General features: G+C 40.6%; 1 protein-coding gene across 2 annotated transcripts; it reads left to right on the top strand.

Moving 5' to 3' along the window:
- Positions 1-1,628: 1,628 nt before the first annotated feature.
- LOC146390488 (uncharacterized) lies at positions 1,629-25,183 on the top strand. 2 transcript variants are annotated; one of them, XM_084923543.1, is made up of 33 exons: positions 1,629-4,151; positions 5,626-5,687; positions 5,993-6,031; positions 6,142-6,552; positions 6,754-6,977; positions 7,254-7,429; positions 7,635-7,769; positions 8,417-8,515; positions 8,618-9,485; positions 9,673-9,774; positions 9,876-9,910; positions 10,671-10,823; positions 11,004-11,132; positions 11,352-11,390; positions 11,927-12,055; positions 12,527-12,653; positions 13,367-13,537; positions 13,612-13,646; positions 13,882-14,046; positions 14,166-14,300; positions 15,254-15,292; positions 15,374-15,514; positions 16,136-16,215; positions 16,343-16,366; positions 16,609-16,951; positions 17,320-17,373; positions 17,867-20,509; positions 20,599-20,677; positions 21,936-22,046; positions 22,996-23,133; positions 23,895-24,011; positions 24,098-24,219; positions 24,308-25,183. In XM_084923543.1, exons 1-33 carry the CDS (start codon positions 1,908-1,910, stop codon positions 24,380-24,382), a joined length of 9,444 nt encoding a protein of 3,147 aa, XP_084779669.1. In that variant the 5' UTR covers positions 1,629-1,907; the 3' UTR covers positions 24,383-25,183. The 2 variants fall into 2 exon arrangements, with proteins under 2 accessions (XP_084779669.1, XP_084779668.1); XM_084923542.1 differs by having other exon boundaries at positions 1,802-4,151; positions 11,930-12,055.
- The last annotated feature ends 360 nt before the right edge of the window (positions 25,184-25,543 follow it).

Below are 25,543 nucleotides of genomic sequence, written 5' to 3'. Positions count from 1 at the left end.
TTAGTTGTGTTGTTCTATATTACCACTTAAGGATCTATGTTTTTTTTTAAACATTTATATATTTCATTTGCGTTATTCTTCTTTACATCTGGTAGGTGTGTGTATCTATGCAATTCACTTTCTCTGAAATTACTTTTAAGCATAACCTAGCTAACACAAGCAATACAAACCCCCCCCCCCCAAAAAAAAAAAACAAACAAACAAACAAAAAAACAGTAACATTGAGGGAAATCTGTTGTGTTCACTTTTGGCCTCCAAATATTGTCATTGTCTCTGATTTTGCCATTGATGTCATCATTGATGACTTTGGTAGTAAGGATCTATATAGAAGACATGCACCAGTCCAGTTTTGCACTGGATAACAGTTTGTCCCTAAAATTAGAGAGCCATCGTAGCACAAAGGGAGCAAACAGCAAATGTTCAGTAGTTTGTAGCTGCAGTTTTACCAACTACTTTTCTTTGGAGGTTTGCAACGGTTTTCAAAAAATCGTCATTGGTTTTCATTCGTGACAATGCTTTCTCTCACTGTTGCTGTTGGGACGCTTTTACTGCACTTCTCGGAACATAACCTGTTGCATATGTGAAAAGTTTGTAAAAAGTACTTGCATAATGATCAGGTACAAGGTCTGTACAGATAGTGTACGGATTAATTAAATTATTCCACGGTGCAAAATGATTTTACAGTGACACTAAAGTCACTGAAAGTGCAGAGAGCTAATATAACCAGTTAAATTAAGTGCAAGCAGACAACAGAGCATCAATTATGGTACTCAACTTTAGTCCCTTATCTGCTGCAATTCAAGATGAGTGGAGGAGTCTAATTGTGTCCCCTGAGGAGACAGAAGATCATCATAAGCTGCTCTATGCCACCAACCTGCCACTGAGCATGCTCCTTTGGTTTATTGCGATCATGTTTAGGGGGTAGGAGGATGTGTTCATGACAATGGCAGTTTGCACCGGTTGAGGTCCATCTGTGTGCTGTCATTACCAGAAAGTCAACAGCAGATCCAGCTTCCTTCACCAACTTTCCAAGCCATACGTCGTCTCTCTTCTGAATGCTGCCTACCTAGCACAGCACTGCAACTTGTGGACTGGACTTGGAGATTGTCATAATAAAAAACCACACCCGTGTAGCAAAATTTTCAAAGTTGTGTGCATATGTTAGTTCGACCTTATTGGGTACTAATCATGGGTCTTGTTAGAAACATCTGGACATTGGACGACTAGAGTGCATGTTCCGTGTCTCTATCCACAGATCAGGGACATGCAAAGGATAGAGGAGGATAAGATAAGCTGCTTTGGAAGATCTATTAACCTTATTCTTCTAAGATTAACACCACCTTTCTATTTTGTTGTTGTTGTCTCCTGTGTCTCTATTGTTTAAATCTCTTGTTTTCTCTGTTTCTCTGTTTTTGATGCCTTTGTTTCCACCTTTCCTTCTTACTAGTGAAGACCTGAAGATGATACTAACAGAATGAATCCGTATGAATGAATGAATCCTCGGGAAGCAGAGTCTGCAAATTAAGAAAAGGCCTCCCGGACGATGGATTTCATCTTTCCAAGATTCTGAGGCCCAGTACAACTCATTAACCTTTATTCTTTGTTTTCTTTATTTTTAACTTTCCAGCTTTCCATTGTCATTGAAGCGTTACACCCCTTCTCCTGCACCAGGGCCCCAACAGAGCCCCCTACTGGGTGGGCTCCCAGGGAGCTTTTTACTGATTGGACAGCAAGCTGCATGCTTGCGGCTGGCTCAGCTGAAAGCCCACCTTGCGTTGACACAGATAAATAACGCTATTGCTGTTGATGGCCGAACCAACACACACGCCCCATTTATACCCACAACACCCCCCTGCCCGACAGCTGCAGCCATCAGTCTACTAAACCTTCTGAAGGTTGCTAACACCATGTCCCATCCCTCATACAACCCCTATGCCTCTGGGAAACAAAGTTCAGCCCAGGGGTGCTATGGACAGTCCACTATGCAGGCAGAGAGAGACTCTCATAAGACATCTCCTCATCTTGGGCCTGGGTCCAGCTTTAGCTCTTCTGGAGTTTCATCTGCGACTCCTGCAAAATCTGGGGGAATAATGAGCTACAGGCCAGAAGGGAGTAAGACTTCAATGGAAGAGGACATAAAGAGGTCCATAGACATGCATATAAGCAGAGCCAGAGAGGAGGTGAGAAATCAGCCTGTAAAAAAGAACAGTCATTTTACTCAAAGAGATGAGTATCATTCTTCAAGCAAAGATGTGACTTCCTACATGTTGTCTTCAACCTCTCAAAGACCCCCTGATGTTGCAAGTAGCACTAGCTCCATGGACTGGTTGCCAAGCTACAAACGGGAAACTGAGGATGATTCGGCTAAATACTGTTCATCATCTGCTTCATTGAGCTATCAAAGCACTGGTGACAGTAGGTTTAATGCCTCGAATGAAAGAGAGCGCAATGTGCAATCCATTCCAGGCTTAGGTGATTATGACTACCCAGTGCCAGACAAACCTGTGGGCTCTGCAGAGTCTACTCGTCCCAAGTACACTTCGGAAACAGCTGTGAACATCCTTTTGCACTTTGGACTTGAAAAAGAAGACCTGGAACATCTGATCTCATACCCCGAAGATCAGATTACTCCTGACAACCTGCCTTTTATCTTACGACAAATCCGCATGGAAAAGGCAAAGAGATCTGCAACAGCAGGTCCATCAAAATTGTACTATGATCCTCATTCCACCACAAGTATGAGTGGAAGGGAAAGGTTGAGTACTTCAAGAGGGGAAGGGATGCGTCAGGATGAATTGTCACCTATTGTCCAACCAAGTAAAGTGATTGATTATGGACATACTGGCAAATATACTGGAAGTTTTGGGGATGAAATTGGAAGGAGGAGCAGTGGAGCCAGTAGTGGTGGAAGTGGAGGTACGCTGCTGATGGGCTCCTATGATAGTAGCGGTCACAGTCGAGAACCACTGCAAAAAAGTATGACAGAGGTGAAAAACAGCACCTTGGTTTCTTCCCGTGATCAAGGCAGCTCTTTTACCAGTCATGGCTCAATGCGAAGCAGCGATCCAGCTCAACAACTGCACACCCAACCGAACCAGTCATCTCAAGAAATCTTCAAAGGTTTCTCTCTGCCGAAGACAGACACAGACATAAGACCTCTTAAAGCAGAAGTCACTAAAGCCCTTCCTTTGAAAAATCCAGAGCCGGATCGCCAGTCAGCGTCTAAAAGCCAACTAACTCCTAATATAGTTCGTAGTGTGCATCCCAGCCGACCAGGCCTTGTACTCATTGGCAGCAGCAGCAGCGACAGTCACATCAAAGAAAAGAGTAAGACTCACGGGCAAGTATCAAATGTTTCTGAGCAGATGAACAAACAGCAAATTCAGCAGAAGCAGGTACAACAGCAACAAGTGAAACAGACAATGCAACAACCACCACCAAAGCAGCAGCAGCAGATGCAACAACTGAAGCAGCAGCAGACGCAACAGCAACAACTGCAGCAGACGCAACAGCAACAACTGAAGCAGACGCAACAGCAACAACTGAAGCAGATGCAACAGCAACAACTGAAGCAGCAGCAGATGCAGCAACAGCAACAACTGAAGCAGCAGCAGACGCAGCAGCAGACGCAACAGCAACAACTGAAGCAACAGCAACAACTGAAGCAGACGCAACAGCAACAACTGAAGCAGACGCAACAGCAACAACTGAAGCAGACGCAACAGCAACAACTGAAGCAGACGCAACAGCAACAACTGAAGCAGCAGCAGCAACAGCAACAACTGAAGCAGCAGCAGACGGCCCAGGTACCTAACCTGCCGATTGGGTTGCAGCAGATGCAGAATCAGCCAGCTGTGCATATGGGACAAGCTTTGCAGTCTCAAGTTTTTTCGGCTGCAAAGCCAGTTCCACAGCCGTCCCTCATGCCAGGGCTCATAGTGCCCGTTCCTCCGGGTCTCTCTCCGCTAATGCAGAACTTCATGAATTTCATTCATATACCGCAGCCCGCTTCCACGAAGCAGCTTCCAGCAAAGGTAGAAGTGACAAGGAATATCCCAGTGCTGGTCCAGATGCAAGACTACACTGCCGCTTCACCTAGGGTCTTTCCTCATACCTGCTCTCTATGTAACAAGGAATGTACTCAGATGAAGGTAAGTGGAAGATTGTTCTAAGTTTTTTCTTTCTGTCCGTTTTTATTTATTTGACATGCAATGTTTTTTGTTTGTTATTTGATTTTGGATCCCATTATAGGATTGTGGTTTTGAAAAAGCTTCATGTATGCTACTTTCAAGTCTATTTGGTTTGTTTTATACACTATTCCTGCATAATGATGACTGTAGGAAGACTACCAACTTGGAATACAAACATTTGGACAAATTTTCACATATTTCTGCAATTCAGTATTCTGTACCAGAATTTCTGAAGGATTACAGCGCAGACTAAACTTAACTATATGTCTATCAGATATTGTAATTGAAAAACACTACTAATAAGAGAGCTTCAGAATCTTCAGTGGTCTGTACTTGCAATTGATAGATTTAATCTCTTTTAAATTGACATAAACTGATGTGAAGACATTCAAGGCTTTTGCTAACAATGGAACCAAGGCCTCAGATGACGCGATGAGGAGGAACCTGCAAACCTGAAGAGCCTGTGCATCAGAAAATGTTGGAAGACGGCTGTTTTTTCATTTGTCTCTGTCCTTGGGCTGCTGTTCCACAGTGCACATTCAGCTTTGCTTTTTCTGGAACTGTTGCTGAATGTGAAAGTTCCCTTTTTTGTCTTTTGTCATTAGAGTTAAGAATAGTGTGTTTTGTCCTTTATTTCACATTAGTAGGCACCTTGTTTTTGTGTAATACTCGCTTCTTCTTCTTTTTTTTTTTTTTTTTTTTTTTTTTTACTCATACTTTCTTTTTAAGTTAGTGTTTCTGTGTCCCAAAAGGCAACTTCATGTACTACCACAAACATAAGCACCCGCTGCACCCACTCATGAGCTACACAAGCACCAGATTTGATTTGTTGTTGAATCTCTCTTTATGGATCGGCCTTCCTTCGCTGTACCAAATTTCACATTTGAGCTCCTCGTCAAAGAAACAGCGCCTTCCTCTTCTGGCCTATTTCAACGTCATCTTCCTGTCGCTACTCCAACTGTGATCGTCATAGGTGGTGCATTTTGTCCTAATCCAAACTTGGCCTCTCCTGAGACGACCTTCTTGGAGCCTCGGGAAAGTTTGATGCCATAAGAAGAGCCTGAGAGTCCAGAATCCAGAGCCTAATTGACCTTTTGTTTTGTTTTGGTTGTGTGTAATCAGATGTTTGACTTGTGTTTTCTATATATACTAAATAATTTCACTTTTAAAATTTTATCCCAGGAGAGGTATAATGTGTCACGCTTATTTGTTCCTGGTTTTTGGCCTATGAAGGTTTAAATACAATCCAGGCTCCTGGCTAATGTTATAATGCTTCTGCGTTCAGTGAAGGACTAACTGTTAATATTTTAAGAATTTTATTTAAGGCCACTGCAAAGTTTAGTGACCTTTTATCAGCAAGTGATGTCAATGACAAACGTTGCTCCTGATAATAATAAACCTTGTCTAAATGTTTGTTTTTTGTTGTGACCACTAGGATTGGGTCTCCCACCAGAATACCAGCCTTCACATCGAGAACTGCAAACTTCTGCGAAAGCGGTCAATCTTTCTTCTCTGTACTTCGTGATTATGAACCGATATCTTTGGGGCAGCACAACCATGGGTGTGCCAAAATGATGCTGGGGTTGTAATGCTAGGATAGCTTCCTAAGAACTGTTCATTTGTATTTTTTCATTTAAAGCACCTTAATGATTTGCAGCATTTACCATGAGCCATTTCCCCTAACCTAAATTGTTGAAAGGCTGAATACATTTCTGAGTTTCTGGATTAATGAACAATAATATATTTTTAAGGACATTCTACCTTGCAACATCTGACAAAAATGTATCTGTGTTTTTCCACAGATACCCAGAGTGGAACGGTGAAATAGCATCACTGCTAGGGTAAATATCTTCATTTGAAGTCATTTGGCGAATAAAAAAACATGCCAGTATTGGAGGCTTTCATTTTCTTTGATTTAACATGTGCCTTTCTTTTTATATGCAATTGTTAGTGCGTCAGGTGCCAAGCCCTCTCCCTCAACTTCTGCTGAGACTTCCCAGAAGAAAACCAGACATGAGAGTCGTTCCCGTTCCTGCAGCCCCCGGAGCCATCGTGACTCGGAGCGTAGCAGGGACAGGCAAAGTAGCCGTTCCCGCTCTCGCAGCCCCCGCACTCATCGTGACTCGTTGCGAAGAAGAAATAGACGAAGTAGTCGTTCCCGCTCCCGCAGTCATCATGACTCGGAGCGTAGCAGGGACAGACGAAGTAGCCGTTCCTGCTCCGGCAGTCCACGTCGCCGCCGTGACTTGGAGCGTAGGAGGGACAGACGAATTAGTCATTCCCGTTCTCGATCACGCAGCCCCCGAAGGGAGAGACACAGAAGCCGATCACGATCTCCGTACAGCTCCAGACGTAATCGCAGGTCTGTCCAACATACATTTTGAGAACTAGGATCAATCAAAAAAGATTTAGCTCTCCAGTGGAGAGGGCGAAATGTAATTTATTTAATAATGTAAACTTAAAAACACTTAATTGGTGGACTATTTACCTTTTGTATCCATGCTGGATGTGTGCTTTGAGATGTTTATGAGTCATTAAGTTCTTTGATCCATACTTTTTTCAGGTCCCGGTCTCATTCTGACTCCTCGTGGTATGACCGTCCTTCCTCTTCACGATATCGATCACGCTCAAGGGGACGCGAGAGAAGATCCTCGCCGAGAAGAAGAGATGAGAAACGTTCATCACCAAGGAGAAGCTGGGAGAGGCGATTGTCGACGGAGAGGTCATCTCCTATGCGAAAGTTGAGCAGCTCGAAGATCTTGGCAAAGAAACTGCTGGAAACATCAGGTTTGAAAATTGCTTCATGGTATCTTTTGGTATGTACTCATTAGGTTTTTCTAAGATCAAAGTTGTCCCCCCCCCCCCCCCCCCCCCCCCCCCCCAAACACACACACACACACACACATTAACTTTACTAATGCACATTATAAATAAAGACCAGTGCCACCAGAAAATGTCAGTATAGTTTTTTCTACTATTATAAAACTTTCAGAAGCAGTAGATGATTTTTGAGACTTGGCACCCACCAAAGTGTGAATCTCTTTTGTACCTGTGGTCTTTTAGCTCTCCAGTCCTTATCAAAACAGTCTGACCTGGAGACTGTCGTCAAAACTTTGGCTCCTGCCCTACTGGCTGAGCTAGCCAAGATGAAGTCGTCGCCATCAACATCATCATCATCGTCCTCACGTTCTGCATCTCCAGAATCAATTAAAGGGAGGCCTAGCACAGAGAAGACCAAGGTGACTTCACATTATGCCTTTTTTCATGAATGGACAGTTTTGGACAATTTATAATGTGGTCAGTGACAGATGACGTGATTGTTGATGCCACAAAACCAAGATTAAATCCTTCAAAACAAATTTATACAAGCAGATACTTTGAGTCCAGTTGTCATGATGAAATCTGCATTTGGTTTGTTAATATTTTTCTTCTCTGTTTCCACAGGCTGCTAAATCTTCCCCTCCAACCATGGTGAGGCTACAAGGGATTGTCAGTAGTCTCTCTCACAGTGAAGTGATTTCTGCTGTGGAGAAATTCGGAAAAACCAAGTCAGTTGTTTTGTTTAGGTCAAAATTACAGGTATGTACACTGAAATTTGCTCACTGTTATAGATGGATGAGTTCATTGACCTACTTGTGAATCTAGAGAAAATGTGTCTCCTGGTTTGCTTCTGCAATCTAAGATAGATATTTATGCACCGTAGCTACAATTCTCTATAAATATACTGTCCGTTCATGGTTGTAGTCCTGCATTCATCATGCGGTTTAAAGTCAGTTGGTTATCCTTACTTTTCTTCTGTGGTCTTGCAGCCCTCTCATTCATGGCTACTTTGGATTATGCTGAGCTTTTATATAGACATCGCAATGTCAGAAAGTTTCTGCTCAAGTCTAATCCTATGAAAACATACACACTGTATTTTGTTTTTATTTTGCTGCTTTGCATTATGCATTTTTAATCTATTTATACACATTGCACTGAAAACATCATTGGAATTGCATTGGTTGCTTGCAAGTTGCCACCGTTGCTTGTAGTTTGCTTGGAAAACTCAAACTTGTCAGTAAATACTTGTAAGCTCGTGACAAGTGCTCATGTATGATTTTTAGTGTGAATGTAGTAACTTAACAGTTTTGGTAATAATCCAAATTAATGTGTGTGTGTGTGTGTGTGTGTGTGTGTGTGTGTGTGTGTGTGTGTGTGTGTGTGTGTGTGTGTTTGTGCACACCCAGGCAGTTGTGTGTTTCGAGAAACAGGAAGATGCTGAGAAACTGAAGAGCTTAAAGAACTTTGACATAAAAGAAGTAACTGTCAGTGTTGTTAATGAAAAGGTAACTTTGTTTTCCCTTGATAAATACAAATATTAACATTGCTGCTCTTCTGTGGCAAAATGATCAGCAATCTGATTAATCCGAAATAATCTTTGTTTACAGGAAATTGCATCCAAGAAAACCACAAAAACTAAACTGGAAACTACAGCAAAAGTCTCGGTTTCCAAAGCGAAAAACATCTCAGCTGAGCAGAAAGCTAAAACTGTAAAAACTGGTGATAAGGCTGAAGAAGCAGCTTCAAGCCTCGAAAAATCTAAGAGTAAATCTACGAAGAGTCCCGAAAAGCAGCCTAACACCAGTGATTTGAAAGGAAAACCTAAACCCAAAGGGTCTCAAACCGGTGCTAAAGAAGCTGTGGTGGCACCTAAAAATACAGCCAATGCTATGAAGGCTGTTGAACCAATTAAAGATGCTGCAGTTGATGGTGAGCTAAAAGTCTTGACTTCCAAAGCAGAAACGGCCTCAACGACGCAGAAATCTAAAACAGCAGGAACTCTGAAAAAAGAAAAAGTGGATCCATCTAAATCAATAACGTCAGAGAATAAGCCTGATGTAGAGACAAAACACAAGAAACCTGAAACAAAGATTCATGAATCTGCGATGGGGCCTAAAGGTGAAGCACGAAAAGCATCAGCTTCTGAAAGGGAGGACCACACAGAAGTTGAAACTTCTACTGACGGCAAAGATAATCAGGCGTTACCAGCTATATCGAGTGAGAATCAACTACCAACTAGTGCAGCTGAGACCAAGCCAAATATATCGCCACCAAAACCCACTGATCCACCTCAGAAACAACAAACTGTCATCAAAAGTCCAGAAGATTCACTCAAAGCTTCAGAACAGACCGAACAGAGCTCAGATTCTGCTGTACAAGAAGAAACACAACAGCAGACTGCAGGAAAATCACCTGAGATTTCTGTGGAGGCAAAGCAGAAAGTTGAAAGTGTAGAAACGGTTACAAAGGACAAAGGTAAGTGGACAGAAAACACCTTCATGTGTGGAGTATCGTTGACAGCAGGATGTTGGACGGAATCAAAAGCTAAAGACTGTGCTTCTTGACGAGAACAGTTTTCAGATTTTTATTTAAATCAGCTGGGTAATTTGCATCCTATCTAAACTACCACTATTTAACTTAACTACATTTCCTTTATTCTAAGTCTCTGTGACTGCAAAGAAGATCTCAAAGGATCAGCCGGTCGCTCCTACCCACCCAACATTTGGGGAGCGGATACAAGAGCAACTGCGTCCAGAAAGAATCCGTAAGAAATCCCCAAAGATCTGTATGAAAGATTTCTCAATGTGAAGATATTTTCTATTTTATAATAATTTTTTTGTTTTTCTTTTGCTCTGCACTTTACAGGTTGTCTCAAGACAGTCAGACTTCCCCATTCAAAGGTAACATTAAAAAAAACACTTAAATTATACCTGTAAGAAAAACATGCTTTGTCAAAGTGGTTAAGTTTTGATCTGAAATAGTTCAATTTGTTTTAAAAGTTTATAGTTGGGTTATATCTCATTGTCAGGTGACACTCAAGTAGGTGTAAATGCAGAAAAATGTTAAAAATTCAGTAGGGATGTCGCAATACCAGAGATTTTGTAGTGAGTATAGACACCAATAGAATTGCACGATTCTTGGTTACCAATTTGGTATTGTAATAAAACAACTATCTCATGTACTAACACATACTAAAACTCCTTTATTAAAAAGCTAGTTTAAAATGTTCAAATTACATGCACAGTCATCCAGCACATGGTGGTTTTGAGTGCTTAAAAAAGTTTTTCCTTCCCAAGTTTGAAAAGCGCAGTAGTGCTGTTTACACATTGCCTTTTGTGAATCAGTTATCACTCTTTAAGGATCCACCTTAAATGAAAAGTACTTTCATAGCTGACTCTTACTGCCTTTTTTATCAGCGAGTCAAGGTAGAGCTGTACTACGTAAAAAAGAAAGAAAGAAGTAAAGTAAAAAGAAAGTTACCATCAGAAACATTTTGTAATAGGTATTTTATTCTGATGTACCCCATTGTGTTCATAGTTGTAGACAGTGCTCAAAGTGAGGCAGAGTTTACAAGTTAATGTTTGCATTTTTCAGATTTCTGTCTGGAATTTCTTCAATTGCAATTGTAAACTGATTCTGAATTTCTTTTCTTTTGCACAGCTTGTTTCGCTTGATTACAAGGTGCTGTTAATAAGCAACCTGCCAGAGTATTACGATGGCTGTTACGCAGAGGAGGACATCGCCGGTCTGCTCACTCGACACAGATTTGAATATTACGACGATACGATCTACGTTATACCACAGGCGCGCATGGTAAGCACCAGGTTATGAATTTGCATTGGGCTGGATTATTACCTTCATTTTAATGGGATTCTAAATGTCTTTTCTAAGACGAGCTAACTAACATTTAGTTAGTTAATACATATTTTGTGAGTGCCTGTCTTCATGATTATTCAGTTGAAATCAGTGTTTGGTTGTTTGTTTTTCCTTCAGGCTTTTGCCCTCATGCCGACAGCAGTGGCAGCTAAAAACATCGTGCTAGCATCAGAAAAACATGATTTTATTCTCAATGGGTCTAAACTTCGACTGCAGGTTGAGAAGGGCGACATTTTAATGACGCCGGTAAGCACTGTGTGTAGATAATGCACTTTACTGTTGAGACAGATGTTATTAAAATTATTCGAAAATAATCGGTTTCTGCTTCTTCTTTTTTTTAAAGTGTGATTATAAATTTTTAAAAATATTTTCTTTTTGTAGAAAAAAAACATCTTTAAGCTGAAATAAATCAAACCGAATCCAAAGTGATGTAATGATTTTTAACTATTTTTTTTTTTCTTTCAGCTTGAGTTTTATAAGTCTCTGATGAAACGGCTGTGCTATGTAAGTAACACACATATCTCAGGAACAAAGACTACACTAGAATACCTTTAGATTTATTGGTCAGAGTATAAAGTCATAACTGGAAGCACTCACGTCCAAGTCAAAACACCTTGAAAAATGGGGACATACCCGTTTTTTCAGATATTCATACAGGGGTTAGGAAAGGTTTGGAGAACTTTTTTCCTGGAATAAATTAAATCCTCATTTAAAACTGCATTTTGTATGTTTTTTTTAAACATTTGTTTAATGATTTGAAACGTGTGCAAAAAACTACAAAATTGGGAAGGAGCCAAGTGTGTTTTTCACAGCACTGTGTGTACATTAGTTTAAATATTTTTTCAACCAGTGTTATCAAAAACAGCAAGAGCTGCAATTATAAATTGTTTGAATAAAGAAGATAGCTGCCAGGGTGCATACCTGCTGTGTGAATATAAGTGCAAACTTATGACCTTGATCTTGGAATTGTAGTTTAAGAATGTTTCGAATCTCATACTGTTTGTGGGTTTTTTTTTCATGTTAACCCGGTTTTCTTGAAGCAGCAAGTGACTGACAATGGAGCACGAACAATCTACATCAGGAACATCTCACCAGGCGAGTCCCGGGATCTCAGAGAAGCTTTGAAAAAAATGGATTTTATAAGAAACTACCTGCCTCTTCTCAACAAGGTATAAACACTCATAAATGCCAACAAGTGCATGTGTTAGAAGTTTGTGAAAGGCTGAATGAGGTATGTGCTTGTGTAAGTGTATTCTTAACCATACAGAAAAATTGACAGATTAACTGCTTACACACCAAACTAAATGACATGCACCAACCCTCATAAATCCATCCTTAAAAAGAGATAATGTGTCTGGATTTGAATGCTACTTATCTTGAGGAAAGCACAACTGCAAAACTATAGAGATAGTAAAGACAGACTGCTGTGAAGCACTAGTGTTCATCACATTAGAGCATTAGTGCAGGGGTCACGTTGAGCATGGCTCCAGTGCATCATTGAGCCAGGATTTCTGACTTTTGAATCCAGTGAACTCCACAATAAAGCTGTGCTTAGCTCACTGTTTCCATGTGTTCCATTTTCTACCATTTAGAATGTGAAATTAAAATGTTTAGAGTAAATTTTCTTTCTTGTGTTTCAGGTGTTTATCGAATTTGAGTCTCTTCGTGATGCTGATCGCCTTGGTGTTTGGTACAGTCTTCTAAAACGGGCCACCGGCCACAAATTGTCAAGGCTGGAAATACCACACAGTGGATGTACCTCACTGCGTAAGTGTTTTTTAAATGGGATTTTAAACAAATATGATTTAAAAAAAAAAAAAAATAGGTAAAGTTAATGGAAGGTCATCTGGTAAGGCCTTTCTTTAGCTTTCTGTTTGTGAAACACTCTTGAATATATGTCTGTGAAGGTTCTCAGTCATCCAGGTCATCGTAGTCAAAGGAGCTTGCAAAGAAAGGCGTCTGGACTTCTTTAAGTTGCTTGAAGACGTTTCACCTCTCATCCGAGAAGAATATATTTTTTTCTTGAATATATTTTTCAGTTCTCCCCTGGACTGTGGATAAAGTGAAGAAAAAACTGCTGCTTTATCGTCATCCACAATAAATCATTGTGACACATTCCCTCAACTTTTATCCACTAACACTGTGATTCTCCTTCCCACAAATCCTTTGATGCTCATTGGCCCCTCCAGAAATCTTTGCTCCATCAGCGGTCAATTCCCTTCTGCTTGTCTCTGCCCTAGACACATGAACCAGAGCCATTACTTAAACTCCACTTTTTCAGACTGGCATTTGGTCTAACTCTCTAATCATTTTTTTTCTGATGCCTATGATACCTTGGGTATCTGTAAAGGTGCTTGAAGTTAAAATAAAAGTCAAAACATTGAAATTACTGGATCACTGTAAACATTAAAAACCTGTTGTGCTTTTTCCTTTTTTTTCCCCCACAAAAATTTAAACAAAACTTATTTTTGCTTGTGCAGCACCAAGATTGCCACACAAAGCTTTGCCAGACAGCGAGGTTGCTGTTGACGGGGCAGCTGTCCCAACAGAAGATATGACCATCCCACAACGCAGCACTTCACCATATTGGATCACAATGACAACTAGTCCCTTTGTGTTCCCCACTGTCTCTCCTTGGTTCACAATCCCAGGTGAGAGAAACTAAAATTAACCTCCAGATATAAAGTGTTGACTGTTACTAACTGTGTGTGTTTTACACTTCTAGAGTATTTAACTGTCAGGGAACCTGATGACATTGAGGTGAGTGCATTTTATAAACCAAGGTTTCATGTGTTAAACAGGAATCCTTGAGTAAATATCAAGAGGCGTCCATTTGTCCAAATACCGACCTCAAAAGCCACATTTCTTTTTTTTCTGCCAAACTTGGTTTCATTTTGTCTTCTCTATGTGGTCAGTTATAGTAATATATTTTTTAAAAAGTACTGCAAAGTTTCTCTTCACATCAACTTTGGTTCTTGAACCTTGTGTCTTGTAGAAAGCCCAATCTCAAGGTTCTACGTTCTCCACGATCATGTTGACCGGTTTGCCAGAAGGAAACTACAGACAGGAGGATGTTGCCAAGCTGGTGTGGCGTTACTTCCCTGATCAGACTGTTCAGACTCTGTACTACAACATAATTGTTTTATCACTGCAGAGGAGGGTGAGGAGTAGACCCAGCAGGCTGATACAGAGAAATTTGCATTTGCAAATTTAATTCAATTTAATGATTAATATTGAATGTTTCCTCTGCATCATTTTTTCCCCTTTCTTCCTCTCCAGGCCTTTGTGTTTTTTAACAGCTGGGATGCGTGCTGCGATTTCGCCAGAGATTACCTCAAAGATCCAGTTACAGTTGGAGAGTGGATGCTCAAAATCCACGTTGTTTTGCAAGACGTGCATCCTGGTTCAAGTGAGGTATTAATATTGGAGCTGAAAAATCGGGTGCTGTTAAATCAGGGGCATGCTCCTGTTTCACTCAAACTATTCAGATGCCAATCAAAAAAGATTTCTCCTCTAAGGAGTGAGCACAGCATCATCCTTCTCTGGGCTAATATTAATAGAATGAGACTCAGAATACTTTATTGATCCCTAGGGGGAATTATGTTGGTTACAGTACAAACAGTAACAAAGACAGATAATACAAGAAGTAAGAAATAGCACAATATATACATACATATAAGTCACTTATTGATAAATATCTGAATAAGAAATGGAAAAACTAAAAATATGCATGAATTTCAAATCAAGTACATATTATTTTGTCTGTATTTGTTCCTTCCTTTTTGCGACAGCAGCACAAAAGCTGCGTGAACTTTATCCACTTTTCTGTTCATAGGTGACAACCCATGTCATTCCGCCACCACTTTAAAGTTTCCACAGAGCTTCTTGTGAAGTCAGCACCGTGTCCCCAGACATAGGTTATAGAGTGTTTCACTGACTATTAAGCAATGCCCTCACTTATTTTGAAACTTCAGTTGCTGCTAACCTTCTAGCTTCAGCGTTTCCCATCTCAAGGTTTCTTGCGGGCTAGCTATTCAGGCCCTTTGTGAGAACTCTCTCCACAGCTACATGTTAAGAGGAATTGAGGTCTGACAACTGTTGCGGAAAGTCACTGAGACTCAAATAGTTCCTGCAAAACTTCGGTTATATGTTGTGTCGTTACTGTCCTAAAGTATGAATCCTTTGCCACAAAGATGCAAACCAGGATCGAGTTACTTCTCACTTACAGTGGAGTCCAATATTTATCTTATGAAATAGGGTCAATAGAACATTAAAAACACTCTAACCAGGAGGAGAGTTATTCAATAGTTATTTTACAAACAGAGGTAATTGATGTAATCCGCTTTCATCTTCTACTCTTTTCACAGGAGAGCATGTACAGAAGCATGATGAAATGGAGCAGCACTGTAAGTCAGCAGTCACATCAATCTGTCCTGTAAGAGCAGCAGGCTCGGGTCTCCCTGATCTTAACACTGGTTGTTTTTCAGCATGTTCCAGAGTCTGAGTCTCTGGAGGACCGGCTGCTGATTGTGGAGGTCTCCGAGGTGAATGTGGACCTTCTCATGATGATCATGGAAGTGGTGGCGTCCATTGCTGCTTTTGTCAGATTCTTGCCTCTCGCCAACAGGGTACGATTTCATAAACATCTGCAACTTTTTCATGTTTTACATCTGCAAGGCTTGTCATGGTGTCTGCTGCTCTTTTAATATTGAGAAACTTTTTAAATGAGTCTGAAGGAGACTTTGTTTTTTTTTAACACTAGTTGAGCAAGTTTAAATATTCCATGTACAGACAGTCCCTGCGGCAGGCAATCTGAATTTTACATGCCTTTGCAAATACTGGTGAAGGACTGCCTGAATTGCAAGTTCTCAACCAAGTGATAATCTTATGACCTGTTCAGCCTTTCGTCCTGGCCCATCTAGCAGGGAAGATGCCTGCAGTTTGAGGCAGCACTAAGTTATTCTTTTATTGTTTCTTGCTCAGTGGTTTTATTGTTCAATCAAAAACTTGCAAAAGTATAGACATATGTTTGCACTTATTTTCCATTTGCAATTTTAAAACCCCAAGATTTTTTTTTCTTTGCCTTGTACTATCGTACAGGGCAGAAAGAAACTTGCCAGGACCTCTGTCCTGTTACTTTCACAAATTGGGCCTGTAGCGCACCCTTTGAGTACCACTGTGTTGCTCAAATTTCCTCAGGAAGAAAACAATTGTACTGTCACTGATGTAATATCTTTCTGTTTTCTCAGATATGCATTGAGATGGCTGAACCTGGTGGATTAACACAGGTGATGGAGAGCAATGTTGCCAAGGACTATTTATCTTCTTGGTAAGTGTGTCCCACAATCAGAAGTGAGACAAAGAGGAAATTGATTTTAGACTGTGTGTTTTTTTTTTTTCTTTAAAGTGTCTTCATGCTTGTCTGACCTTGTGCTTTTTTTCTCTCCTCTTCATAGGAGTAAAGTCGGACGTATTGAGTCGTGAGTATCTTTCATTTTCAGGTTTAGTGGCAGAGTCAAAACAGTCATGATGACTGCTACACTCCTCAAAGGTTGTGCTATAGTAAACAGTTCCCAAAGATGCAAAAAGAGAAGAGTGTGATTTAGACATAAGCAACTCTAGATTAGAAATTTGAAATGGAATTTCTTATTTCACATTAACATTTTGTGACAACAAACCTCTTTTCATAGTAACCTACTGGCATCTTTGCTTTTAAATTCAGTTTAAAGAGCCTGAAACAGCGTCTGCAAGACTTGGGTGAGAACATACTTAACCTCGAACTGGAAACCGAGAAGGCCGCAGAATCGACCGCTGTCCCGCAGCCAAGTGAGGAAGGCCAGAAAGCAGCAGTGAAGGAAGAGGGGCCACCACAAACTTTGGTCACTGCTCCTGATGCAAACGCCGCCCCCGCCGCTTCTAACACTGCTCCTTCAGCAAAAAGCCCGTCTGAGGAAAAAGACTCAAAACTTCCTCACATCAACGAGGACGTTTTCATGGCCATTACAGCGGCGCTTCGTGAGCATAGACAGGGTCGAGAAAGTAGGGCACAGAGCAAGGAAAGAGAGGTAACACTTTAAATTTCACTGTGTTGTCCCAAAATATCTTAAGACACTAAAAGCCTTATGTTGGAGATCACATATGAGCATTGTATAGTAGTACACTGTCGATTGTTGCGGTAAAGCTGCAGGCTGTATGAATAAATAATGCTGATGATACAGTTTTTAGATTTGCATTATTTCTGGAACTGATAAATTAAGCGAAGGTCATCATTACATATACTCTTATTTATTTTTTGTAAGCTTGTGCATGTCCAGTCCTTAGCATCACCACTCACTAAACACATTTTAGGCTATATTTTAGCGCTTGCCAAAACCAGCACAGAATAACGCGAAATCAGTTCAGTTTAATTTTTTTTTCTTATCTTCATTTCTAGAGCAAAAGCAGCAGCCCTAGTAGGGCACAGGATGAAGACGCACCAAACGAAAAGGTAAAAGTTCATCAGACCCACGAGGATTTCTTACCCCTTGTTGGTGGCCTATTTAAAATAGTAATGAAGTATTAATGTTTGGTGGGGTTTTTTTGTTTTGTTTTGTTTGGTTTTTGTGGGGGGGGGGTGTTGGCTAACTCAAACACTTAATCACACTGACAAAATTCAATGCTGTTTTTTCAGTGTAGATTGTCTTTCACTGCCTGTATTCTTACATGGCCTCTTAACCATTATTGTTGTTAAATTAAAATGTGATGCTTTTCTAAGGTGTTATAGGTATGTAAATGCTACAAAATGGTCATTTCTGAGGGGCATAATTTGTTTACTGACATCCTGATCATATAGGAGGAGACATTTGGTATATTGTAGTAAGTTTTCTACATACAAGGAACCATATACAATGTCACTAAGGTTATATTTGTGATAGTTACACTCTGATTATAGTGTAAGCTGTTTCATGGCTCCACAGACTGTTTTTGGTTTTTCCATCTAGGTTCAAGTTGGTAATTTAGAGAAGAAAGTTTCTTCAGAGAGCCGCCCTTTTGGTGAGCCGGATTTCAATGTGGACGACTTTGTCACTGTTGATGAAATTAACGAGGACGCAGCAGACGCAGACCCCAATGATGAAAGCTCCTCTTCAACTAAGCCAAAGTCCTCAGAGAATGCGGAAAGTCAAAGCTCAGCTGCATCTCCTGCTTCCAAACGAACCTCAGCAGGGTCCTCCAAAGACTCCAGCAGCTCAGCCTCTTCCTCATCCAAGCCCACGGAATCTTCTGAGAAAAGCAGTTCAACCTCCTCACTACGAAAAAGTAAAGACTCATTTGAATCCACCAAACCCGAATCCTCTGTGAGTGTCAGTAAGCCTGTTTCCTTTTCTGGTGAGAAAACGCAGCCAAGCAAACCTCCAGACAAATTGTCGCATTCTTCGTCCTCGGGTTATAGGACCCGTTCAAAAATGGCATCAACCGCTGCTGCAGAGCTAACAGAGGAGAGTGCAGCAACAAAGTCTGACCTCAAAGTGTCAGCAAAGGAAAATCAAACTAAAATGGAAACATCATCAGAGACACAGCCACCTGCAGAGGGATTAGGGATGAACAGCCAAACACAAACTCTGGAGACTGAATGTAAGGATGACCCACACAAAGAGTCAAAGAAAAGCAAAGAAGATGGGGAAAAAGACAATGCGGGGAAATATCCACAGGAGGAAGATGATGGTGAAAGTTACCAGATCCTTGATTCGAACGACGAGCCAACAGATGAACAGATAGATGAAGACTCAAACCAAGAGACTAAAACAGAGTCATTAGGGCCTGAGCAAACCCAGAGTTTGCATGAGGGGGAAAGTCAGGTCTTGAACAGCATTGATGATAAAGGCTCAGAGGAGTCCAGTAAAACTGAAACAGATGCTCCTCTCTATGTGATAGACAACGTTAGTGAAGACCAAGCCAGTACAGTCCAAGAGGACAGTCATCTGGTCAAAGATGAAAGTGCCACAGCAAAGCAGCTGTCTGAGGAAAAGATTCAAGAACCAGATGCAGCTGATAAAAAAGAAGGGTTGGATCCAAGCATGAACCAAACTCCAAGGTCCAGTGGAGATGGAAAAGAAATGAATGAGGAGATGCTCTCAGAAAAATCAAGCAAAGCTTCCAAAGCATTTTGCCAAACTCCAAATAATGAAGAACAAGAAAACAGAGGCAGTTCAGCAGATGTTACTAAACAGAAAGCCTCTGAGAAGTTAGATTCAGTCAATGATCACACCAGAGGAGAAGATGACGAGAAGAAACTTAATACTTCGAGCCAGCAGGTATCTAAAGCAGTCACTGAAGGAACTGAAGAAGAGGAAGAAGCTTACCAGGTAATTGATTCTGTGGAAGAAGAGCCACTGACCACAGAGACCGAGGCAGAGGCTGAGAACAAGGAGGAAAAAACCAAGAAAGACGTTGAAGTGGCTAAACGAGCTGAAAGACCAACAAGGAGGGGTAGACCGAGAACAAGAACATCTAAAAGAGAGGAGAAAGACACACAAGAGGAGATGATCTTTGAGGTAGTGGATTCTGTTGAAGATGAATTTGTTCAAGATGTCTCCACCACAGAGAGGCCTGGTAGAAGGAGGTCGGCCAGAGGAAACAAAGAAGATAAAAAGACGCCAACTTCCACAGTTGCATGTATAAAACCCGTCAGGGAAGAGGAATCTACGTCCGAGATCCTAGACTCAGTGGAGGGTAAGGCTGCCATGAACGAACCAACCATCACAACAAGGTCAACCAGAGGAAGAAGAGAAACTAAAGAAGACGTCTCAAAAAAAGACAAGACGCCAACGAGAAGGAGGCCGACACCTGCCAGAGATTCTCAGGAACCAAACAAGGAGGAACCTCAGCAAGTGAAAGAGAGCACACCAACAAAGAAGAGCGAGGAGAATGCCACCTTTACAATAGTAGACCCAGTGCAGGATGAAGTTATTAAGGATGAACGGGCCAAAACTCCGGAAAAAAGAAGAAGGGGAAGACCAAAGAAGGACACTAAAGTAACTAAAAAACAAGCTGCCATGAAGAATGCTGCGTCTAGTAAAGTGGCTGATGAGGAGGAGGCCATTTATCAGATTGTTGACTCGGTTGAGGATGAGACGGCTGACAACGAGCCTTTGAAAGACCAGAGTACAGAAGAGCCAACAGTGCCTAAAGACGATAAAGACTCAGCATCGCCAAACAATGCAGATGATGAGGAGGTGGTCGATAAAGAGGAGTGTTTGGATCACACTGCTGAGGTTAGTGATGCTCTATCTACTGAAGAAGGGTCTGGTACAGCAACGAAGGAAGAGAAGCCAAAAACAGATACTAAAGAGGCCACTGGGTCCCAAAGTGAGGCTGCTGCACCAGAAGAAAAAACAAATCTGGAGGAAGACACCCTGGAGCTGGTCACTCTGGATGAGGTGGGAGCAGATGATGCTGGGGAGGAAAGAGCAGTGGAGGAAAGAGCAGTGGAGGGTCAGGACTGGTGCAGGGAGATCACCAAGGGAGAACCTGCAGAGCTCATCACTGTGGATGAGATTGTTGAAAAAGATGAGGAGTGGGAAAGGACAGGGGAGCCCTGCCCACCAACACAGGAGAGCCAATCGGTGGAGGCCGCAGACATAGAGGTAATGTTGAGATTCATTTGAGCATCTTTGTTTCCTCTTTAGTAAAAACAGAAAACTCGATGGTCGTGATTTCGTGTCTTTGTTTTTAGACTTTTGCGACAGCAGCTGAGGTAGAAGAGGAAGCAGAGAAGACATCAGGATCTGCTAAACGCAAACATGATGAAACAGGTCAGTTTCATTCTCCATCCATCCATTTTTTTAACTACTTGTTCAAGTTCGGGTCGTGGGGGCAGTCGGAAGTTCAGACTTCCCTCATAGTCTCATTGCTGGATCTGCCCCGGGGCCTCCTCCCAATAGGACATCCCCAAACCACAGCACCTAGCAAACAGGTCGTCAGAGGAGGCTGATGTGATGATTAAGTTTAATATTGTCTACAATATTGCCAAAGAGTGCCAAAGCACTTTAAGCACAAGCACAAGATTGTTAGTTAATCATTTACAAATCAATATTGTCTGTATGGACATCAACCCCCCCACAAAAAAAAAAAATGCACATGTAAAACTGCGGTGTTAAGTGATGCGGTTGAAAAATGTGGGTGCGCCTAACTTTTGTGCTGGCACCAGTGCAACCGTGGAAACAAGTTAGTGTGGAGCCCTGGTTGGTGTCATGTATTTGGATTTATCAGTCCATTTAAATAATTTTAAAGTATCTTCAGGTGTTTAAAGGCTGTTCAAATTCACTTTTTCTGTGTATTTGATCCAAAGGAAGAATCTAAAAGACTAAAGAACATGATGAAGTTAAAAGACAACATTAGTCTGTGTGGAAGCCGGGTTACGATTTATGGGTTGAATAACCAGAAAATCTGAAGTTTAAATCAGTTTGCTTCCATATGGGTCAAACTTAATAGAGACATTAAAAGCAATCCCTGCTTCCAAAAGTGAGTTAGATTGATATTTTACTGATCCAGAGCACAATGAAATAGAAATAAAGAGCAGGAGCCGTAGAGCTGCTGATAAAGCAATAAAAATTATTAGTGTGCAAAAACATTGCTCTACAGCGACGTGAAATACAGTCACAGTAAAGTCAACAAAGTTTGATTCATCCGTGTTTTGACAGACAACGCAAAAGACTGTTGACAATCAGACACTAACCTAATCATGTGGTTAGACCAGAGTTAGGAAGTCCTCTAGGAAAGTTGGAAAAGCAAGATTTGTCTTGCTTCTGAGCAAGGTAGTCATCTACCCTGCTAAGAATTGTCTCATTCAACTCGTTCAACTTCAACAAAAGCATTTAGATTAAACTTAATCCTATATCATCCCTTAGGAGAAACAGGAAACTTTATGCTTGACAGAAATATTGTTTTATTTAAATGGAGATTTTCCCACATCGCCCTGTTAGAAGACAGCATTTAACTTGGGTATATTTCAACACGAAATGAAAGTTTTTACTGCCAATACTGCCTGTGACCTCTGATTTCTTGTTTTAGAGGAGAGTTTCAATTTTGTGATGGTGGACGAGGTGGGAGAGACTGTGGAGAAGGAGGCGGTAATTACCAGGACAAGAGGTCGACCCAGGAAGAGAACCAGGCAGACCCCGGGTCAGTGTTGGGAAGGTTACTTTTAAAATGTATTCCACTACAGATTACAGAATACATGCACCAAAATGTAGTTTGTAATGTATTCTGTTAAGTTACTCAGTGTGAGTAACGTATTCTGAATACGTTACTCAGTGTGAGTAACGTATTCTGAATACTTTAGATTACTTAATATACTGTCATTGCTTTTCACAACTACATGAATGTAGCAATCACATCCTGCAAATTCCTGTTTTTTTTTGGCTTGTAAGCCCAAATCTGTCTGAATAGACAATATATTTACTGTAGGGGAGAAAAGACTTAACATAAGATAAGATGTTTGCTCGGTGGCGAGTAGCCTTCAGTAATAGTAATAAGTCACATAGATACTGAAGTGCCATATAACCCAGGTAGCTACCACAACTAAAACAAGGTAGTTGCAGCAGGCTAACGTTAGTTTTTTAAAAAGAACTTCCAGACGTTTCTTTAGGTTGCAGTCTTTGGATGCTGAGAGCACCTTGGTTGCTGGCAAAGAGAGTTTGCATTGCACTTTCAGATTTCGCCCATCCCTTTCTTCTTTATGAAGTGGTGTAGGAATTTCCAAGTAAGAAATGCATTCCTGCCCATGCACTGCTGGTTCCGTTGTGCTGTCTCCGGGTCGTGTAACTGACGCACATACACAGGATGCTTAGATTAGACCCTCTTATTGTGTGTCTTGTTTGGGTTTCCAGCAATGTACCAAAAGTAGAGAGGGCCTAACATATGAAACAGAAAAAGACTGCCGTTTAATCCATTTATTTCAATAAATTATCACCTATTTAAGCGGTAACTATAATGGAATACAGTTACTCATATTTTGTATTTTAAATATGTAACATCCGTACATATATTCTCCAGTGGCTGGCATCTGGGATAAAGTCGTCTCAGAGTTCTGAGACATGAAGCTTAATTAATCTGTTGTTTCCTCCCACAGTGAGAAAATCTGCTAGAGGGAAACCAGAAAGCACAAAAGATGAGACAGAAGAGGAGGAAACAACAGAACCCAAGTGTCCTGATAAGGAGACAGAGGAGGGAGAGGAGAAGGATGGATGGAGCACGGTTGGCATTAAAGGTACAAAGAGCTGCTTTAAATCAACAAAATGCATCACTCTGACAGCAAAAACACAGTAAACTGAATATTAAAAGAAAAATTGTTTTATTTTATGGCTCTGATCTCATGTTTGTGTTCCTCACTGTGCTACATACATTCAGCCTGCGTGATGCCTGGTAGTTTTTTTTCCTTCTTCAGTGATTACTAACAGCCTTGAGATGCTTTACCACCACCTTGTGGTGGTAGTAATATGTTTTACATATGTGGTTGGTGCTAAGGGCCCCAGGGTGTGCCAAGAATATATCCCACACCATCACCAGCCTGAAATTTTAATACAAGGGAGGATGGATCCAAGCTTTCTGACCCTACCATCCTAATGTCACAGCAGAAATTGAGACTCATCAGACCAGGCAGCGTTTTTATTTTACAGCGTTGCTGAGCTTGTGTGAATTGTACCCTCAGTTTTGCGTTCTTAGCTTAGAGAAGTTGAACCCAGTGTTCTTCTTCATTCTGATGCTCAGTTTGAATTTCAGCAGGTCATCTGACCATGTCTACATACCTAGATCACTGAGTTGCTGCCATGTGATTGGCCGATTAGAGATTTACATTAATGAGCAGTCAAACAAGTGTACCTAATAAAGTGGCTGATAAACATTTCACCTTTTCAAATAAATCAAAAATCATTTGTTTAATTACTTAAGTTATAATTTAATATTTTATAAACCCGGTGGCTCCTGCAGCAGATTTGTTGATGATTAACGTGTCGCTCTTTCCATTTTCAGTTGTGGGTAAACGCAGGAGGGAGCTTGTCGGACCTGAGGCAAAGCGATCTCGCTCTCAGTCTCCGTGTGTTGTAGCAGACTTCAGACTGCCTCAGTTCAACCCCAATAGCCCCCTCGGTGAGACACACACATAAACACACACGCACGCGATTCAAATGCTGTGTTAACACTTGTCTAATTTTCCTGTTTCTACTCCTCTGCAGGTCAGGAGTTTGTGATCCCAAAATCAGGATTTTTCTGTAACATCTGCTCTGTTTTCTACCTGAATGAGAAGACCGCCAAGGAACTCCACTGCTGCAGCCAGAAACATTACAACAACCTGCAGGTACGCATGCGCACACACCATTCAGTACACAAAATCACACTCTTGGCCTAATGATGTTTGGTTTCTCACTTTTCTGTTTTTTTTGTAGAAATATTATGAGAAACGTCGACAAAGAGCTTCAAAAACATCATCTCAGATGTCTCAAGGCTCCATTTCTGACTGATGGACCTGATCTACTGATTATTTTAACACATCACTGTGGAGAACAAGCCAATGTTTTTGATCCTACTAGTTCAGAAACTAAACTATTCACCATGTGGTACCTTTTGTTGTAAATGATATTTCTTCATTCATAAATTGTCTCCCAGCCTTTCAGTTAATGCTTCTGTTTTTGTTTGTACAGGCTGGTGAAGAGCACCGTTTTAATTTTCTATTATTCTATCTTTTATGTGAAAATATTATTGAAAAATTGTCCCTATTAATTTAGTTAACAGGTCATCAGGAGGTACCTGACAGGTGTTGATAGTTTATTAAATCTTTTTTTTTTTTGCTCATTTAGATCTTTGGCTTCAGTTTCTTAAAAAGAAAAGGGTCCAGCATTATGTGTTTGCTGCTGTTCTGTTAAACATCAATTAAAACCTGAACAAACCACCAAATTCATCGAGATATTTGTGCCTGTTGTGTTCATAGTTTTCTGGACATCAAGAAATGCTCTGCTTTTCTTTTTGGAGAGGGTTAGTTTTACAGCTCAGTTTGCAAGTTTTTTTTCTAGCCAGTTTATTTTTTTTATGTTACTTGAATCCTAGCATATTGTATAAACTGCTGCATTGGGCCTGCTTTATTATTATTATTAATGAATCAATAAATCAATTAGTTTGTTTATTCAAGTGTTTAGTAGAGATGGCACGATACCACTTTTTAATGTCCGATACTGATACTGATATCATAAATTTGGATATCTGCCAATACCAATATGAATCCGATATAGTGTATTCTTAATCAATAAAATGTTTTTTTTAATATATATTGCTGCATTTTGTATAAGTTCATACTCAAGTTTAAATAAACAACAACACTAAAGCTATGCTGTTATACCTGTATGTAAAAAATACACTACACCCAAAATATTTCATAGTTCAGCAATACTGATCAATCTAATAAACTTAAACCTACACCATCCTCCCTATTCTGGTATTTTAAAGAGTACTTAGAAGAAATATTAAACAACCTAACTAATAGGGCTGCCAACTCCCAGCAAAAAAAAAAAAATAGGGAACCACCCTCCACCTCATGATACTTAATCGGCGTAATCAACTTTAATTTAACGCATGTGGAAAAACAAAATGCACAGAAATCAATTATTTTTCCACAATAATTAAATAGA

Source organism: Perissodus microlepis, chromosome 3 (genome assembly GCF_051167445.1).
Source record: "Perissodus microlepis isolate ML-2025 ecotype Zambia chromosome 3, ASM5116744v1, whole genome shotgun sequence".
NCBI classification, from domain to species: Eukaryota; Metazoa; Chordata; class Actinopteri; order Cichliformes; family Cichlidae; genus Perissodus; species Perissodus microlepis.
Note: the sequence above shows the minus strand (reverse complement) of the source record. Positions and strands in the feature narration are given on the sequence as shown.